At 45.7% G+C, this 21,581-nt stretch overlaps 1 protein-coding gene across 2 annotated transcripts in view; it reads right to left on the reverse strand.

The window, feature by feature from the left end:
* Positions 1-21,581, reverse strand: part of LOC143274884 (guanylate binding protein 128up) — a 53,506-nt gene that overhangs the window by 26,639 nt on the left and 5,286 nt on the right. For both annotated transcript variants that reach the window (XM_076578860.1, XM_076578861.1), the window contains exon 5: positions 17,779-17,948. In XM_076578860.1, the coding sequence (XP_076434975.1) occupies positions 17,779-17,948 (170 nt within the window). The remainder of the gene's footprint in view (positions 1-17,778; positions 17,949-21,581) is intronic.

Below are 21,581 nucleotides of genomic sequence, written 5' to 3' on the forward strand. Positions count from 1 at the left end.
GAAAAAACCAGTTCCAATAAAGATGACCAAAAAAGATAACGAATCGTTTGAAAACGAACGAGTTTGTTGGATATGTAGAGGGGAACTACTCGCAAATGATAAAGTAAGAGATCATGACCATATCACAGGGAACTATAGAGGTGCCGCGCATGCATCGTGTAATCTTAAATTGAGAATAAAACCCGACGAATTTGTGTTGCCGATATTATTTCACATCCTCAAAGGTTACGACTCTCACGCGATCATTTCGGAGCTCGCGAACAAAGGTGGTGGTAGAATTACGTGTATCGCGAATAATAAAGAGAAGTACATCACATTCAGTTGGGGAAGGTTGAAGTTTTTAGATAGTTTCGCATTCCTGAGTTCGAGTCTCGACCAGCTTGCGAAGAACCTTCCGGATGATAAGAAGTTTTTAACGCGCAAACATTTCAGAGATGAGGAGGAGTTCAAGCTCGTTACGAGAAAAGGAGTCTTTCCGTACGAATATATTACCGATTGGAGTAAATACGAAGATACGAAACTACCAAAGAAAAGTCATTTCTTTAGTAAACTTAACAACACGGATATATCAGAAAGTGACCACGAGCATGCCAAGAATGTGTGGAAGAAGTTTAAATGTAAGAATCTAGGTGATTATAACGATCTGTACTTAGTCACTGATGTGTTGTTACTTGCCGATGTGTTCCAGAATTTTAGAAATACGTGTTTGCGAACTCATAATCTCGATCCTGTTCATTATTACACGCTTCCCGGAATGTCTTGGGATGCTTTACTCAAGAGTACGGGAATAGAACTCGAACTGTTGACGGATATCGAACAATATAACATGATAGAGGCGGGAATACGTGGTGGAATCAGTATGACTGTAAGAAGATACGCGGAGGCTAATAACAAGTATATGAAAGATTACAGACCTGAAAAAACGGATTCGTATATCATGTATCTCGACGCGAACAACTTGTATGGTTGGGCGATGTTACAAGCTTTACCCACGGGTGGATTTATCTGGGATAACGATGCTAATCTCGAAAAGATTCTAAATCACCCCGACGATGATGAGACGGGATATATTGTGGAGTGTGATATCAAGTACCCTGAGGAATTACACGACGAACATAACGATTATCCCCTAGCTCCTGAGAAAATAGAAATAAAACTCGAAAACCTCTCACCCTATCAACGACGCCTTCGTGAAAAACTCGAGATGCGCGGAAAGGAAACGAGAAAATTAGTTCCGAATCTATGGAATAAGGTTGGTTATGTCGTTCACTATAGAAATCTCAAACTATACACGCAACTTGGCATGAAAGTAACTAAAATCACAAAAGTGTTAAAGTTTAATCAAAGTCCCTGGATGGCGCCCTATATATTGATGAACACCAAACTGAGACAAGCCGCTACTAACGATGCCGATAAAGATCTGTATAAATTAATGAACAACTCGGTATTTGGTAAAACTATGGAAAATATCAGAATGAGAACGAATATCAAATTATTCAAGTTAGATGAAGAGGACAAGGCACGCAAACTAATAAACAAACCGGCTTATGTCGATCATATGATCATCAACGAGAAACTTCTAGCGATTCACTACAAAAAAAATAAGCTTGTGCTCAATAAACCTATCTATATCGGGATGGCCATTCTCGACCTATCCAAGTATCTCATGTATGATTTGTATTACAACCACTACAAGAAAAAATATGGATGCAGGATGTTATATACTGATACCGATTCATTCATTCTCCACGTAGAATGCGAGGATTTTATCGCTGGTATGGATGATAATGTACATGACCGCAGTAATTTTCCAAAAGATCATCCATTGTATGATAAATCGATAGAGAAAGTGCCAGGATACATGAAAAGTGAGCTCGGATGTAAACCGATCCGACAATTCTGCGGCTTGCGCTCAAAGATGTATTCGGTTGTAGCGGATGATGGATCAGTTATCAAGAAAGCCAAGGGCATAAAAAAATGTGTGGTGAAGGATGAAATTGAACCCGATATGTATAAGGAGTGTATTGATCGATCTGTTCAATTTACTAATAGTATGAGAACGTTCAGATCGTATAAGCACAAGATGTACACGATCAAGCAAATGAAGACATCACTCTCACCGTACGATTCCAAACGCTATTGGCTAGATGATGGTATTACATCTTACGCCTATGGGCACTATGGTATTTCTGTATCGTGAGGAACAACCATAAGCTCTTCGTGTACAAACCCTCTGGATGGACCATTTTGTAAATAATAAAGAATAGGATCGCCGGGCATCATACGCTTAATATTATAAACTTTAAGAGACCAAACGGGATCCGTTGCTCGTTTGCGAGCTCCACCCTCGAGCTCACCGGGCTCATACAAGTACCGAACTTGCGCATCAGGCGGTAACTCTCCTTTATCATCTTTAGTCGGTGCAGAGGATTCGGCTTCTACCGATTTGACCTTTATTGCGACTGACGGTTTCTTACCTATAAGTCTCGTCACCTCATTATTCAATGCAGCCACAACAGCCGGTAATCTAGTGACCCATTCTGTTGATCGATTCGGTGATTTCATTTCAGCCACATATTGATGACTAAACAATCGTTCTGCCAGTGTACGATTAAATCTTTCTACAATAGCCTGGCTTCTGTGTGTCTTTCCACGCCTTACTTTTTTAAAAATTTTGTTCACAGCACCCATAAACTCTCGGCCAGGATCTACCTGAAGAAGTTTGGGCAACTTCAATGGGCTACGGTCGTAAATACGTAAAAAAGCGGCCGCCACTTCGACGCTGTCTTTCGTTGTTAGGGGTTCGGCTTCTTTATATCGACTCGCAACATCAACGACAGTCAGCGCATACTTATACGTCTTACGCCTGATTCTGTCATAGGGTAAAAATAAAAGGTCAGCCTGATGAACCTCATTTGGGATAGTAATATCAAATTTTGCTCTCGGAATATACTTTGGAGGGGGTAGATAAATTTGCCATATAGCTTGTTTTTGTAGCCATTTTCTAGCCTCATCCTCAGACACCTTGGCTGCTTTCGCGAGTTTTTTAATCGCCGAATAACCCTTCCAATAACCGCTTGGGCTGTAATAGATCTTTTCCATTTTATTTAAGAAAGTAAATGTTTAATATTTTGAAATCGCAAAACCAAAAATGACCATGGTCATGATAATAAATACGTATTCTCGATCTTTTTGTCCCTCTGAGGGTGTATAAAAATCTGAAAGTTGGGGTTTATGAGAAAGAGGGGGTAGTGGCTCCCCCATCACTTTATAATATTCTTGCATAGCCATATCCACATCCTTAAACGTGTTCACAGCATGTTGTTGTTGTCTTAGTTTTTCATTGATATAATCTAAACGTTGAATCCTCTCTTTCTGCCATTCTGCGGTCGCTGCCTGAAGTTGTTCTTGCGCTTTGTTGTGTCGTTTCTGTTCTTCTAACGCGTCTGAAGACCCCAGTTTACTAAATAAAAAATTACTTCCGGTAAATGCTAAAGCGTTTACTACTGCCCCACCAACGAGTAACGCTACTGATGCCATACTATAATGATGATATTATTATTACTTCAAAATATCATGTGGGAGAATACCTTGTTTTTCCAACATATCCTTCGTAGCCATAGCGAGGGCTATATCCAAAGTGACCATCCCGATATCTTCGAGGTTGAAAGCCAGTCTAGGTGTCGGGGCTTTCGTAAATATTAATTTTGTCAATCTCGAGTAACCAGCGGCCAATGCGCTGACCACAACCGCGTGGTATACAGTGTTTGCAATTTCTTTACCGTTTATATTTGGTGTTGCCATTGTTGTTTATAAATAGTGTTCAAATTAATGTTCAAAACATAATAAATGGGTTGGGTTTTGTTACCACAGGTTGTGGTGGTGGTTTTTTCGACCGATTAAAATATATGTAAACACCACAACCTATTATCATCGTAGCAGCAGCAGCAATGTACAAGGGATTGATAAAAACGTGATCTGGTCTCCTCGATGATGATGGTTCTTGTTGTTGTTCATCTTTCGCTTTTCGAAGTTTTTCGAGAAGTTCTTCGTGTTTTGCTTTTCTAGCAGCAGCACCTTTTCGACCCGCTTCAACTTTCTTCTGATTCTTCGGTTTCGTTACTTCCTCCATTATATTTATTAAATTGACAATGTTTAACAGTAGTTACAGCTGTGGTGAGCGGAGCTAAGAACATGCCAAATCTGTGATATAGTTCGCAAGTAAAGCTGTTAAGCGCATGTCCCAGGAATGGATCTTGCTCGAGATCACTATTTAATTTTGTTTGGTCATCAATGGGGAGATACATACAAACTGCTCTGGTATACAGTTGTATAATTGTATTACCGAGTGATTTTGTAATCATCGATCCTAAACTCGCTTCGTATCTCGTATAAAGCTTGTCTATATCCGGATCTTTCATCGCTTCGATTTTATCAACACTAAACTCTTTCCCTAAATATTCTTTTGCTCCACCGGCTGAGACCACCGCCATAAGCCTGTCGCGTTTGGGATCCTCGGATAGTAATGGGTCCATCTTCTTCTTATATTCTATATACCTCCTTTTAAGTTTAAAATAATAAAAAACTACAAATCCAACGACTAAAAGTGTTAAGAAATTGCTAACCAGTGTTAAGAAATTGCTAACCAGTGCTAAGGAACTGTTAAGCATTGTTAAACAGCTGTTGATTATTACTAGCAAATTTTATATGCAACTGGTTGATCAGTTTTTAATATCAACTTGGAGTGTTTGGTATTTGCCAATGATTTCCTAACCTCTTTACGTTCATTTTGTGTTGGAATGACATCGTTTTCTCTTAAACACTCATCAAACGAGTCCCTATCCTTACAGTGAAATAAAGCCACCCATTTTGTTTGTTCGCGAAGGTCAGTAAGAACCGAGTTGTATTTCTGAGTCAACACCCACACAGACTGTTTCGCGTGTCTTCCAGAAAATGCGAGTTTACTCAACATTTGCTTCTTTTGAGTAAGAGCCTTTAAGTCACTACAGTCATCGATGATGTACAACGTTGGCCCCCCGGCAAATATTTCAAAAAACAGCCCAAGCCATTCGTGAAGTTTATCACCGGGATTAACGGTGTATACCCCGCGGTCCTTTCTTACCCACACTCGGGATCGATAGGCTTTATTATATTCGAGAGTAGGGCATAGAATTACAATATTCTCGAACACACCACGATATGTCGTTTGTAATAAATCTAAAATAAATTCGGTCTTACCGCACCCAGTTTGCCCGCAAATAATTGCGGAATGTGCTTCTTTAGTAAACAGCCTCGACAAATCTTCCATCTTCTATATTTAATTGTCCATCCATAATTACAAATACATACGCATTGAGCGGTTCTGCCGTTTCAGCTTTTTTCTGAATCTGAATCGTAATGCCTTCAGACGCATTTTCGATACGACGTCCACTCCCGTGAAGAGAATTATCATCTGTGGTGCGCATATCCAACCAAAGAGCATAATTATTCGTGAAATATTCGCCGACTGTGACATCCGCTAGTTCTAAATCTTTTACCACTTTGTCTACTTCGGGGTCGCGTTTTTGCGTTCCGAAAAACTTTCTGATTTCATCCCATTGTTGATAGGAACGCATACCTTGACTAAACAGTTGATTGGGCACACCTTCGATCGTCACTTCAACCTTATCGATCTTAGGATTGTAATACTCATCAAACAACAGCAGTACCCCCTTCATACTTTTTACCGGCACGTTGAGATTAATATTCCAGAGTGTGTCAGATTTGTCCAGAGGAATTTTACGATGTCGTAGTATTCTATCATATAAAATAGCGAGCCTACCCGAATAATAACCGGCTATCTGTCTCGCAAGTTCGGGTTGTGTGACTTTCTCAAACTCGAGACTAATCCCTTCTATCGTATAGGATACATCCGGGTCTGTGCTGCGTATAACCTTGTTATAAGCGTTAAAGGTAAGTTCATACTCCAGGCGATCGCCGAGAGCACTCTGATAAAATGGTGCATGAGATTCTAGCAATTCGAAATCAAGCGGAATACAAAATCGATTACCATAAGCCTCCGCAATGGCGGCATCTCTAGCGATAGTGTCATCTCCATTATCCGCGTTAATACGCAATCGTGTCACATTACGGTTTGTAGTTAAGTCAATACCTTGATAAACGGCGTTTCTTCGTTCTTGTCGAGTTCGCCAAAGATCTCCATAAGTATAAAATACATCACTATCTTCAACGCTCATGATTTCATTACCGGAAATGCGAATGGTTGTTTTACGTACTATGGCTCTACCAATATTATCAACGAGTGTTCTGTTCACATCTGTGGTTGAAGTCAAAGAAATTTTGAATGCTAGTCGAACACTCCCCGGAACGATCACATCGTCAACACCTAAATTAGGAAAGCGTACAAGAAGTTGTTGATTCTGATCGATAGTTGACGGATTGTTAGTAATCACGACAGTCTGCCGCACGCCCTTTATCCCCCGCGGCTCCCGCAAACTTCTCATTGGATTAAGCTTTCTTCCACTCATTTTTTTTTTGGTTTTATATAGATATAATGATATAACTTTATATTATAAGTTTAATATGGCGGAAGGTGGTGAGATGGCGGAAGGGTTCGCAGAAGGTGGAATAATAGAATCTGGTTTCTTGCAAACAGAATTATTAAAGAGCGCGGTTGATGATTACTATGATGCATTTGGACAAGAGCCCGATGTTGGGCGAAATTATACCAATTTTGAACTTGATAGTAGAGGTACACTACGATTAAAAAATAATCCAGATTTTAATATCATTAACGTCCGCACGAAACAACCCCTAGCACTTTCAACACTAGCGGGAAAACCTGGTGGAGCAAATATTATTCGCGAGGAACTTGGTTTTGTAGACTGGAGGAGGAAAAACTTAAAACCCCAAACGGTCGCGGCTCTCCAAAAGGTTGAAGCCAAACTGGGTGAAGAAATTGAGATGGATGATTTCTCACCAAATACAATCGATGAAGTACTTAAAACTATAGATGATCCTCCCCTCACCGATGAACTGGGTGGTTATATTCGTGAACTCAAAGGTTTAGACAAAGCCATGCAAAGACAGCGCGGTAATCTTTCTGACAACCTCTCAAAACTCTCTCACCTGGATGAAGAAATGTCAACTTTAAAAATAAGAATTCAGTCTGCGGAACTAGCTGATAAAGATGAAAGCGAAATCAAACCCTTGCGTTTACAATTAGACGATCTAAACATCGAGCGTGCTGCACGACTAGAAGCAATATCAACACACAAAGAAGCGCTGCGATCTCAAATCAGCAGAATGCGTGAAACGATACGCAGAATTCTTGAGGAGGACACAACACTAGCAGAACGTATTCGAACGCTTTTTAGAGAACAAGGCATTACTATCGTTTCCATTCTTACTGCCTTTGGTATGATTATCAGCACTATCGTTTTGGCCGTCACGGGTGGAGGGGGCACTCCACGGGCGCCGCCGGGTAAAAAAGATGACAACTGGATAAGTAAAAGACTTAAAGATTTGGGAGAATTACTTAAAAAATTAGGTTTAAAGGCGATTGATGCCCTCCCAGGAGTCATTGGGGCTATTGTTTCGTGGTTATTAAGCACGTTGGGTAAAGCGGTTGGGTGGTTAGCCAACAACCTGTGGGCACTCGTGCTCGGTGCTGGCCTCCTCCTGTTTGATTATTTAAAGAAGAGAAAGTAAATACCACCTATCAATCCTAAAGTAAGAGCGACTTTATAGTCTTTGTGAGTTGTTGGCTCTTCTTCGTACGATACTTTCGCTGGTTTGAGTTTAAATTTGTTATCCGAAGAACCTGCACCATACAGAAAGGGTCTATTACCAGCACCGGTAGCTATTGCAAATCCTGGTCGAGATGTTTGTATTAATTTTTTATTTCTATAGGTAAGAGTGAACCACCCGCGAATGCCTAACAAAACTCTCGTTTCACCCGCTCCTGTCCTCGGTGTTGTCAAAGGCTTGTGTGATTTATAATCGAGCACCGTATTACTCGCATCAAGCATTGCCAAGTCTGCATCAGAAGGTGGCACAAGAGCCCAGTGACCTCTAGACCATTGAAGAGCTTTTCCTGATGGGGCAACAAAATAGTATGCAGGAACACTTTGGGTAGGTGGAACACTCTGGGGTGAAACACTCTGGGTAGGTGGTACAATGTGTGGTAGTTCGTTTAATCCATCATTAACACCAATATTCTGTTCTTCTGTCGCAATGACAATTTTATTATTATAATTAATGTGTGTACCAACCCTCAATGCCATATCAGATGGGGCCATATAAAGGCCAACACCAAATGCAAAGTTTACTTCGGATCTCGCGTACTGGAGAACGTCCTGGTATTTTTTTATCGCCGTTTGTAGGTTTTCGGGGGCATTAATCGCATCTTCAACATTGGCTAAAAATTGTTTTTGCGCATCAAATCCAGTTCCTTTTGTTGTTATACTCGTGCGCGTTTGCGCTTGTGACCCTATTAGAGCCCACACATAAGTGCGAATGCTATCGTTGAGACGAACTATCCCCGCATGTGTAAAACCCAACCCCTTATCAGGAATAAATGTTGTCCAAGCCCGGGTGATGTCCACCGTATGTCTGATTTTATCGTGGGGGCTAAAGAACACAGGTCCCTCTCCTCTGTTTCTCATTGCCTGTCGTGCAGCCCCACCGGGGGCCTCAGCCTGAATAAATTCTCCCAAACCAAAGCCATGCTTTTCTATTTTCTGTCTCCAATCCCTCTGCCCAAATTCGGCACACAAACGCTGATAAACTGTTTTATCAAACGGATTATTATACATGTTAAATGCTTGGTCGGTGGGTAGCGGGATTTTTAACTCGTCCAATAACCTCCGAATCTGATAGTAAAAATGAAACCTATACACGGCTCGAATAAACGGATCAGAAGCTTGAAAATGTTCTTCCGTTACTCCACACCCGGCGGTCGCGCACCATACCACAAAATTGATTTGATTCTGCCACCACACTATCGGGTTGTTTCTCCACGCAAGCCAGGCTGCATTCATCTCCCCAGTCATAGTGGGGTTCGCATAAGACTGAAAAACATCGGGAAACTTGGCGGTAAAAGAATATTCGCTGTTCACGTAGATCACTCGCGTACAACTTATTCTTTTTTCTTTATACCCGGTTGTATAGGACGCGTCCTTATTGAAGCTGTAAATTTTCTTATTCATAGCTATGTATATAATAACAACCGATATTCAAAAAGACGAATTACCGCGGTGCATATCTAATCAAAGTGGAAGACTAGAAATCGCGCTGCGTGAAATAACTTATTATCCCAACTGGAAAAATATCAGTGATGAGCTCGGAAACAATTTCTTTACTACTACCGATCGTAAGATAATAATCCCAGATGGTTATTATAATGTGTGTGAATTGAATAAAGAAGTGTTCACCCCCCACGGTGCAGAGTTAGACTTGCACGCTCCGAGTGGCTATCTGAGAATAAAGAGCACCAAATCGATTGAACTTTCTGAGCGTCTTGCACATACTCTGGGGTTCCCCCAAAAACTCATCGCGCCGGGAATAATGGTGATAGGAAACAGGCATCCGCGGCTCGCGATACATAAAGCACTTTACATTCACCTCTCTCAAATTAATACCACCGATAATTTCTATAACGGATTGCCTTCTACGTTGTTACAATCAATCTCAGTAGAAAATGAAAGATGCGGGGGTGGTCGAACAACCACGTTGACATCACCCCAGTACAAAAGACTTTCTCACGGAGATTTACCACGTTTAACACTTTCTATAGTAGATGAAAATCATAATCCCGTTTCTATTGATTATTTAAATATTACATTACATATAAGATATGGTTGAACCCTGCACTACGCTCGGTTTGGTTGATCTCGGAGATACAGAGGGATTTGATGTGCCGGGAAAAGAAAATAAGTTGTACGCATTCCAGCTTTCTGAAGGAACATACAAAAGAAAAGAAGTAAAAATTGGTGATATCGTGAGTGAGGATGATGTTGTCAATGATGAGCCCTATCAACTTGTTCGTTTAAACGGTACATGGCAGCTAAAACCCCTCGACAAGGGGATGGTAGATTTTAAAATTGAATCACCTTACATTACCAAAGAAGAAGAAAATAATAATTATAGAATAAAAAACAGTGGTTGGATGTTCGCTGATTTAAGAGCGTTGGATGTACATTTACTAAACTACCAGGGGAGGTGTTATGTGCTTAAGAAACGCTCGAAGGATAAATCTGAATTAGGAATAGATTTTCATGATCTAACTAGTTTGTGGGGCTTCCGTTTCCGTATTATTTTTGATGTAATTCTCGGTGAAGAGCCTGATGATTTTGTAAAAGTTTTTCAAGGGTTTTACATTAAATGGCCCAAAAATCTTGCAAATCAACCCCTGAGAATCACCATTGAAAAACAAGATGATGCTATGCCCTATGATGTTATACCGCAGGGTAGTCATATAGAATTCTCGCTTGAAGGTATTACCACAAAACAGGAAACAATGAGTTTGTGGATGCAGCTGCGTCTTCCTCAAAATATTTCCTTTAGAAGACTACGTTGCGCCAATTTGAATATTTAGAATATACTATAAATATTAGAAAATGGTTGATCCCGGAGGGCCAGGAACACATAATATCAAACCCTGCACTACGCTCGGTTTGGTTGATCTCGGAGATACAGACGGATTTGATGTGTCGGGAAAAGAAAATCAGTTGTACGCCTTCCAACTTTCTGAAGGAACGTACAAAAGAAAAGAAATAACGAGTAATGGTGGTGGTGTCAACAAATTCAGCGAACTTGCAGACGTGAACGTTGACGGTGTTGTTGTGAACAAACCACATCATCTTGTTCTTTCCGACGATGATACATGGGTACCTTATCCGGTGGATAACTGGGATTTAGATTTTGAAATAAAACAACCCTATGTTAGTATTGGAAGAAATCACGCTCTACAAAAAATACAAAATAGTGGTAAACTGTTGGCTTCCTATCATACGCGTAAAGATCTAATCGTCGTTAACAGCGACGACTTTGGATATGTTATTGGTATGAGAGGTAAAAAGACTGGCACACTGCGGTTAATTAAAGAGTTTGATTTTGAGCCGCCTATTCAGGGGTCAACTGTCGTTTTAGATATACTCCTTAGTGGGGTGCCAGATGATTTTGTAGAAGTTTTAAAAGGGTTGCAGATAAAATGGCCTGGAAATCTTAAAAATAAACTCTTGAGAATTACCATCAAAATTCCAGTGGTTGACCCATCTGATCAACCCGATCCCTCTATAGAATTCTCGCTCGAAGGTGTCATCAAACGTCCATCGTTAGATAAAATATCTCTCGACTTTATTCACATCGGACCTCTTCAGCTTAAAAGACTGCGCTACTCTCCTCATCCTGTTACCATCATTTAAAAACAAAAAAAATGATTACTATAGAATAATGGAGTTTCGCTTACGAGAGATATCGAATATAAAAAACAACTTCGAAAAAGAGCGTGATGAAAGAACTTTATTTTATAAAAAATATAAACGCGGTGTAAATATCGCTACAGCCGCAGATACAACGCTGACGACTCTTAGTCTCGCCCTTGGGGCATCGGGTGTTGGATTACTGTTGAGTGTCGCCGCTGCTCCCGTAGCTATTGGAATAGAAGTGGGAGCTGGTCTCCTTGGTGTGGTTGGTTTAACTTGTAAATTTATTCATAAAAAATTAATGTCACAAGCTATGAAGCACAACGAGATTCGCGTGTTGGCCGAGTCAAAACTGAACACTGTAAATGATCTTATTTCAAAAGCATTAGAAGATGATAAAATAATCGATGAAGAATTTAGTCTCATTCTGGCTGAAGTTGAAAAATTCAATGCAATGAAAACAGACATAAAATCGAAACACAAAACTCAGTTGTTAAAGAAAAATCTATTTGATATTCAAGATGGTAAACCATCCAAAAAAAGCAAACTATGTGAACGGTTGATCCAACCTCCTCTCTTTAAGGACCATTTGGCTCTCCATACACATATTTAAGCCGGTTTTTCGTTTTTATGCTTGAGGGCGGTATTGCGCGGTTTTGGGCTGGGGTCGGTTGTATATAGAACCCCCATGACCGTTTCGCTCCCCCATACACATATCCAACCATTTTTTTTTTTTTTATCTTGTGATTTGGCTCTCCATACACATATAACTTGTTTTAACTATATATATATTTTTTTTTTTATGCTTGAGGGTCATATTACTCCAACATACACAGGTTTTGGCTAAAATTTTTTTATGCTTGAGGGCCTTAACACAAGCTAATACGCCCAAAAAAGTTGTATATAGAACCCCCATCTCTTATACTACTAGGCACTTTCTACAGGGCCGACAACTGTCTTCATCCTCAGGGTCAGTTTCAAGCACATGAATCAATGAACTTTTCACCATCTTGATGTCTGAAATGCGATCTCCATAGGAGAAAATAGTGCCTCATTCTACTAAAATAAAAATAAGACTGCACAACTTCGATGTGCAATGAACGCCAATGTAAAACACTGGATCAGAAACAAATCAAAATGTCGTACTTTCAAATTCGTACTTCAAACAGTCAGCCCGACTTCGTCATCAATCTCTAACCCCAGGTGGGGTTGTGGAGGCACCACTTATGACTGACTACTTCTTCGTTCATGGGCTGCAACTCCCATGTTCACTTGTATGTAAACAAGTGGGCTTTTACATGTATGTAAACAAGTGGGTTTTTACATGTATAACCTTTTATACCCCACCATGTAGGCAGCCATACTCCATTTTTGGGGGTATACATGCTGGATATGTTCTTGTTTCCATAACCCACAGAACGCCGACATGGATTGCAGGATCTTTAACGTGCGTATCTGATCTGCTCTCACATACACACTAAGCGGGTTCAGGCACAAGCAGGTCTGCACATATGTTGACCAGGGAGATCAGAAAAATCTCCAACCTTTCCCCACCAGGCGCCGTTACAGAGACTCGAACCCGGAACCCTCAGATTGAGAGTTCAACGCTTTAACCACTCAGCTAGTGCACCCATTGACTCTCTGACAATCTCCCACCATCTGTCTTGGTCGTGGGTAGCTCTCTGCGACTCAGCAAAAGACAGGTCTGTCCACTCCTCGATGTTATCTTCGCACCTCTTCTGTCTGCATCTTAGTGAGACGTTCGGGATCTTACAGTGGCATCTCATCTCTAGGGCGGCTTAAATGTATCTCTGGAGGTCAGCATTGAGGGTCCAGGGATTCACAAGCACACAGAAAAACTGACATAACAAGTGAACGCATGCACAAGTTGAATTTTTTATGCCAGCTCACATTATCATAAAACTACAGCTACACCTACCTGGACATACCTCTCTCCATCCCCAACCAACCAACCCTCCACCTACCCCCAACCCCTCAGCCCCTCCACCTACCCCCAAACCCCTCTGCCTACCCCCAACCCTTCCACCTACCCCCAACCCTTCCACCTACCCCCAACCCCTCCACCTACCCCAAAACCCCTCCGCCTACCCCCAACCCTTCCACCTACCCCAAACCCCTCTGCCTACCCCCAACCCTTCCACCTACCCCCAACCCTTCCGCCTACCCCCAACCCCTCTGTCTACCCCCAACCCTTCCACCTACCCCCAACCCTTCCACCTACCCCCAACCCTTCCACCTACCCCTAACCCCTCTGTCTACCCCCAACCCTTCCACCTACCCCCAACCCTTCCACCTACCCCCAACCCCTCTGTCTACCCCCAACCCTTCCACCTACCCCCAACCCCTCCACCTACCCCCAACCCCTCTGTCTACCCCCAACCCTTCCACCTACCCCCAACCCCTCTGTCTACCCCCAACCCTTCCACCTACCCCCAACCCCTCTGTCTACCCCCAACCCCTCCACCTACCCCCAACCCCTCTGTCTACCCCCAACCCTTCCACCTACCCCCAACCCTTCCACCTACCCCCAAACCCTCCGCCTACCCCCAACCCCTCTGTCTACCCCCAACCCTTCCACCTACCCCCAACCCTTCTGCCTACCCCCAACCCCTCCGCCTACCCCCAACCCCTCTGTCTACGCCCAACCCTTCCACCTACCCCCAACCCTTCCACCTACCCCCAACCCCTCTGTCTACCCCCAACCCTTCCACCTACCCCCAACCCTTCCACCTACCCCCAACCCCTCCACCTACCCCCAACCCCTCTGTCTACCCCCAACCCTTCCACCTACCCCCAACCCCTCTGTCTACCCCCAACCCTTCCACCTACCCCCAACCCCTCTGTCTACCCCCAACCCTTCCACCTACCCCCAACCCCTCTGTCTACCCCCAACCCTTCCACCTACCCCCAACCCTTCCACCTACCCCCAACCCCTCTGTCTACCCCCAACCCTTCCACCTACCCCCAACCTCTCCACCTACCCCCAACCCCTCTGTCTACCCCCAACCCTTCCACCTACCCCCAACCCCTCTGTCTACCCCCAACCCTTCCACCTACCCCCAACCCCTCTGTCTACCCCCAACCCTTCCACCTACCCCCAACCCCTCTGTCTACCCCCAACCCCTCCACCTACCCCCAACCCCTCTGTCTACCCCCAACCCTTCCACCTACCCCCAACCCTTCCACCTACCCCCAAACCCTCCGCCTACCCCCAACCCCTCTGTCTACCCCCAACCCTTCCACCTACCCCCAACCCTTCTGCCTACCCCCAACCCCTCCGCCTACCCCCAACCCCTCTGTCTACCCCCAACCCTTCCACCTACCCCCAACCCTTCCACCTACCCCCAAACCCTCCGCCTACCCCCAACCCCTCTGTCTACCCCCAACCCTTCCACCTACCCCCAACCCTTCTGCCTACCCCCAACCCCTCCGCCTACCCCCAACCCCTCTGTCTACCCCCAACCCTTCCACCTACCCCAAACCCCTCCGCCTACCCCCAACCCTTTCACTTACCCCCAACCCCTCCGCCTACCCCCAACCCTTTCACCTACCCCAAACCCCTCCGCCTACCCCCAACCCCTCCACCTACCCCCAACCCTTTCACTTACCCCCAACCCCTCCGCCTACCCCCAACCCTTTCACTTACCCCCAACCCCTCCGCCTACCCCCAACCCTTCCGCCTACCCCCAACCCTTTCACCTACCCCCAACCCCTCTGTCTACCCCCAACGCTTCCGCCTACCCCCAACCCTTCCGCCTACCCCCAACCCTTTCACCTACCCCCAACCCCTCCGCCTACCCCCAACCCTTTCACCTACCCCAAACCCCTCCGCCTACCCCCAACCCTTTCACCTACCCCAAACCCCTCCGCCTACCCCCAACCCTTTCACTTACCCCCAACCCCTCCGCCTACCCCCCAACCCTTCCACCTACCCCCAAACCCCAAACCCCTCCGCCTACCCCCAACCCCCAACCCTTCCACCTACCCCCAAACCCCCAACCCCTCCGCCTACCCCCAACCCCTCCGCTAGTGCACCCATCGACTCTCTGACAATCTCCCACCATCTGTCTTGGTTGTGGGTAGCTCTCTGCAACTCAGCAAAAGACAGGTCTGTCCACTCCCCGATGTTATTTTCGCACCTCTTCTGTCTGCATCTTAGTGAGACGTTCGGGATCTCCATCTACCCCCAAACCCCCAACCCCTCCATCTACCCCAAACCCCCAACCCTTCCGCCTACCCCCAAACCCTCCATCTACCCCCAAACCCCCAACACCTCCCCCAACCCCACCGTCTACCCCCAAAACCCCCAACCCTTCCGCCTACCCCCAAACCCCCAACACCTCCCCCAACCCCTCCGTCTACCCCCAAAACCCCCAACCCTTCCGCCTACCCCAAACCCCCTCCGTCTACCCCCAAACCCCCAACCCTTCCGCCTACCCCAAACCCCCTCCGTCTACCCCCAAACCCCCTCCGTCTACCCCCAAACCTTCCGTCTACCCCCAAACCCCAACCCCTCCCCCAAACCCTCCATCTACCCCCAAACCCCCAACACCTCCCCCAACCCCTCCGTCTACCCCCAAAACCCCCAACCCTTCCGCCTACCCCCAAACCCCCAACCCCTCCCCCAACCCCTCCGTCTACCCCCAAACCCCAAACCCCTCCGCCTACCCCCAACCCCTCCGCCTACCCCCAAACCCCAAACCCTTCCGTCTACCCCCAAACCCCTCCGCCTACCCCCAAACCCCCAACCCTTCCGTCTACCCCTAACCCTCCGCCCACACCCAAACCCCCAACCCCTCCGCCTACCCCCAACTCCTCCGTCTACCCCCAAACCCGTCTACCCTGAAACCCTCCACCTACCCCCAAGTCCCCAACCCTTCGTCTACCCCCAACCCCTCCATCTACCCCCAACCCCTAACCCCTCCATCTACCCCCAACCCCCTATGTCTCCCCCGAAACCCTCCATCTACCCCAAACCCCTAACCCCTCCATCTACCCCCAACCCCCTATGTCTCCCCCGAAACCCTCCATCTACCCCAAACCCCTAACCCCTCCATCTACCCCCAACCCCCTATGTCTCCCCCGAAACCCTCCATCTACCCCAAACCCCTAACCCCTCCATCTACCCCCAACCCCATATGTCTACCCCGAAACCCTCCATCTACCCCAAACCCCTAACCCCTCCATCTACCCCAACCCCATATGTCTACCCCGAAACCCTCAATCTACCCCCAAACCCCTATGTCTACCCCGAAACCCTCCATCTACTCCCAACCCCCTATGTCTACCCCTAACCCCTCCATCTACCCCCAACCCCCTATGTCTACCCCGAAACCCTCCATCTACCCCCAACCCCCTATGTCTACCCCGAAACCCTCCATCTACCCCCAACCCCCTATGTCTACCCCTAACCCCTCCATCTACCCCCAACCCCCTATGTCTACCCCGAAACCCTCCATCTACCCCCAACCCCCTATGTCTACCCCGAAACCCTCCATCTACCCCCAAACCCCTATGTCTACCCCGAAACCCTCCATCTACCCCCAACCCCCTATGTCTACCCCTAACCCCTCCATCTACCCCCAACCCCCTATGTCTACCCCGAAACCCTCCATCTACCCCCAACCCCCTATGTCTACCCCGAAACCCTCCATCTACCCCCAACCCCCTATGTCTACCCCGAAACCCTCCATCTACCCCCAACCCCCTATGTCTACCCCTAACCCCTCCATCTACCCCCAAACCCCAAACCCCTACGTCTACCCCCAACCCCTCAGCTCCACCTACCCCCAACCCCTCTGCCTGACCATCACCAAAGCCACACCACTGACCATCACCAAAGCCACACCACTGACCACCACCAAAAGCCACACCACTGACCATCACCAAAAGCCACACCACTGACCATCACCAAAGCCACACCACTGACCACCACCAAAAGCCACACCACTGACCATCACCAAAAGCCACACCACTGACCATCACCACACCACTGACCATCACCAAAAGCCACACCACTGACCATCACCACACCACTGACCATCACCAAAGCCACACCACTGACCATCACCACACCACTGACCATCACCAAAGCCACACCACTGACCATCACCAAAGCCACACCACTGACCACCACCAAAAGCCACACCACTGACCATCACCAAAAGCCACACCACTGACCATCACCACACCACTGACCATCACCAAAGCCACACCACTGACCATCACCAAAAGCCACACCACTGACCATCACCACACCACTGACCATCACCAAAGCCACACCACTGACCATCACCACACCACTGACCATCACCAAAGCCACACCACTGACCATGGTCTGCAGGTTCAAGCCTCCTTTCTCCTTCTTCTTGAAGATGATGTTTGGGGGCTCCTTGTTCAGGCGGATGCCGAAGCCCTCCAGCTCATGCTCGATGAGGTTCTTGTGCTGCAGCGGCTTCAGGCAGTCCAGCACAATGAAGATCAGGCCGCAGGTCCGGGCCACTGTTCACATGCAACAGTTTAAAGATTTATGTCAAAACAAAAAAAACAAAAGAAATAATAATAATAATGATAATAACTGGACATTTATCAGCGCTTTCTTCATTGCACAAAGTGCTTTACAGCACTGAATCTTGTGCATAGACAAATCTAAGTGCTTTCGCACCAGTCATTCTCACGCACGCATAACTCTAAAACTGGAGAAACTGAAGAAGAGGCAGGGAAGGGAGGCTATTTTGGGAAAAGGTGGGTTTTAAGGTCAGACTTGAAAGAGCTGAGTGTGGAGACTTGACGAAGTGAAAGGGGAAGTTCATTCCAATTGCAAGGTCCAGAGACAGAGAAAGAACGGCGGCCAACAGTCAAGAGTTTGAATCTGGGTATGCGTAAATGGAGTGGATCCGAAGCTGATTGTAGTGAGCGAGATGGAGTGTAGAGGTGAAGGCAGCCACAGAGATAGGAAGGGGCAGATTTGTGAATATATTTGTAGCATAGAGTGCTGACCTTGTACTTTATTCGGCATGAGACAGGGAGCCAGTGGAGATGTTGCAAAAGAGGAGTGATGTGCTCAGATCTTTTCTTTCTGAGGACGAGTCGGGCAGCAGAGTTTTGTATGCGCTGAAGGGACTGAATGGATGAAGCAGGCAAACCAGACAATAGAGAGTTACAGTAGTCAAGGCGAGAGAGAATGAGAGAAACGACAAGTCTAGATGTTGGATCAATGGACAGATATTTCTGGATGGAACTGATGTGCCGCAGTTGACGGTAGCAGGACTGACATGTCTGATTGATAAATTTTTGCATGGACAGTGTGTTATCAAGGACAACACCGAGGTTCCTGACTGAACTGGAAAGAGGGATGGATGTACTGCCAAGTTTGATTGTATCAGTTGTAATGGAAGAGAGTTTTTGTTTAGTTCCTACGATCATTGCTTCAGTTTTGTCCGCGTTCAACTGTAACTTATTTAGAGTCATCCAATTTTGAATATCCAGGAAGCAGTTTGATGTTTCTTGCAAGAGCGACGACAGTTTTTCAGGTGTATCACTCTTCTGGAGTTGAGCGTCATCAGCATAAGAATGATGACTGACAGTATGGCAGCTGATAATTTCAGCGAGAGGAGCAGTGTGAAGAGCACTGGGCCTAAAACAGATCCCTGTGGGACTCCATGTTCAATTTTAACGGGTTCAGACTGGAAATTATCAAGAATGACAGACTGGAATGAATCAGTGAGATAAGATTTGAACCAGTTTAGAACAGTGCATTTGATACCAAATGTAAAATGAAGACGGGAAAGAAGGATTGAATGGTCTATCGTGTCAAAGGCAGCTGACAAGTCGAGAAGAGTGAGAAGGGAGATCTGTCCCGAGTCGGACGCTAGCAGTAGGTTATTCAGGATGTGGAGGAGAGTGGTTTCGGTGCTGTGGTCAGCACGAAAGGCAGACTGAAATGGGTGGATGATATTGTTGAAACAAAGGTGGTTGTTGAGCTGCTTGAGGACAGCTTTTTCAAGGAGTTTGGACAGGAATGGAAGATTAGAAACTGGTCGATAGTTTTTCAAAATGTTTGCGTCAAGGTTGGATTTCTGCAGAAGTGGCCGGATGATTGCAGTTTTGAAAGTGGACGGAAACGTTCCAGTGAGAAGGGATGAGTTGACAATATTGGTGATTGTGGGGAGAGGCTGTGAGACACACAGGGAAAAAACAGAGGCTGGTACAGGATCGAGCCCACAGGATTTTATTGTCATTTCTTTCAGGATTTCATGGACTTCTGTTTCAGTTAATGGATTAAAGGAATGGAGAGGAGTGCCGTTGAATTGAGGATCAGGATGAGTAGGTTGGAAAGGCATTTGGTCTAAGATGGTACGAATATTCTGGACTTTGTCAAAAAAGAAAGAGGAGAAGACATTGGGGAGTTCAGATAAAGTGTAGGCAGAAGGAAGAGGAGTCTTTTTTGCAGTACCGAGAAGATTTGACATGATAGAGTAAAGAGATTTGGTGGATGTGGCATCAAGAACTTGAGAAGAAAAGAAGTTTGTCTTCGCTGATGAGATCATATGTTTGACTTTGTTTATTTGTTTTCGGAAGATTTGATTGTGGACTTTCAGTTTTGTTGATCGCCATCGCCGTTCCAACTGGCGATGTTTGGGTTTTGCAAGTCGAATGTCTTGTGTGTACCACGGGGCGGAAGGTCTATCAGGGAGCATGCGGGTAGTGGGGGGGTGCATGTTCATCCAGCAGTTGAGAGAGGACAGTGTTGTAGTGTGTAGAGACATTGGTGCGGGAAGAAATTTTGGAAAGGCGTTCAGCAGCTTGAGAAGAAAAAGTGTTAATGTTGATGGATTTCAGGTTGCGACGAGTAACGGATTTTTTGGTTCTGGTAGGTTTTGAAATATTAAGCAAGAATATGACAGCAGAATGGTCGGAAGATAGTTCGTCAGTTACAGTCACTGACGCAGTCATGGCATCAGAGTCAAGTGTGATGAGCCAGTCCAACGTATGGCCAGATCTGTGTGTTGGTTCTGTAATGAGCTGAGAGAGAGAATGATTGGACAGAGACAGACATAGGCGTTTGACATCAGAGGAAGTTTCGTTGTCGAAATGAAAATTGAAGTCTCCGAGGATGATGAGTTTGCCAGAACGAAGGTTGTAGTAATCAAGTAATGTTCGGAACTCATCGTGAAACAAAGAAGACGTTAGGTTGGTTTTACGACTAGGAGGAAGACAATAGAGACAACAGAAGATGATTGAGTGACCGGGAACATTGAGAGTGACTTCAAGCATTTCAAAAGTGTCATGTGGAAAGGCATGGTTATGGGAGAAGGAAAGGGAAGACTCCAAGATATTTCTATAGACGATGGTGATGCCACCTCCACAAGACAGTCGAGGAAGTGACTTGATTTTGTATCCAGGAGGGGTCAGTTGTTTAAGTTTGGGTTCGTGACCTTGTAATTTCAACCAGGTTTTGGTGAGAAATACGATATCAAAGTTATTTTCAAAAATATAATCAGAAATATAGTCTTTTGATCAGGGCAGACAGAATGAGCATTGAACAGGCAGGCATGAAAGAGATCAGAGGCAGGCTGAGAGGAATTTAATGGTGAAGCAGGTGAGTCAGACAGACAGGCAATGGAAGGAGACGATGGTGACTGAGCAGTGGAGGATGGTGGGAAGGCACAGAAAGGTACGGGAGTTGAGACAGGTGTGGAAGGGGTAGAAAGCAGACCAGAGCCAATCACGGGAGATACACCACATTTTGGAACAGTGTCAGAGAGGACAGTGTCACGGGAAGTAAAGGAGTCAGCTTGAACATAAATGTTGAGGTTGTCAGTGACAGTCACAGCAACAGCAGGGCTGACGTGGGAGACAGGGCGATCAATGCAGGGGACAGAGCCCCACAAACGGTGAAGTCTGCCCGTTCTGGTTCCTCTTTTTGTCTTTGCTCTGCCGATGCCCAGGCTGATGATGTGCTGTGTCATGTCATCGTGTAGTCGGAATTGTTTATGCCCTGATATATTTGACAGCAATGCTCTGATGAAATTGACGTTCACCATGGTGACAGTAGCAGTGCGAGAGCAGAGGCTGGACAGTAAGAGAGGGCGGGGCACGTGGAAAATGGAGAGTATCATTGGCAGGACGAAG

Source organism: Babylonia areolata, chromosome 29 (genome assembly GCF_041734735.1).
Source record: "Babylonia areolata isolate BAREFJ2019XMU chromosome 29, ASM4173473v1, whole genome shotgun sequence".
Classification (NCBI taxonomy): Eukaryota; Metazoa; Mollusca; class Gastropoda; order Neogastropoda; family Buccinidae; genus Babylonia; species Babylonia areolata.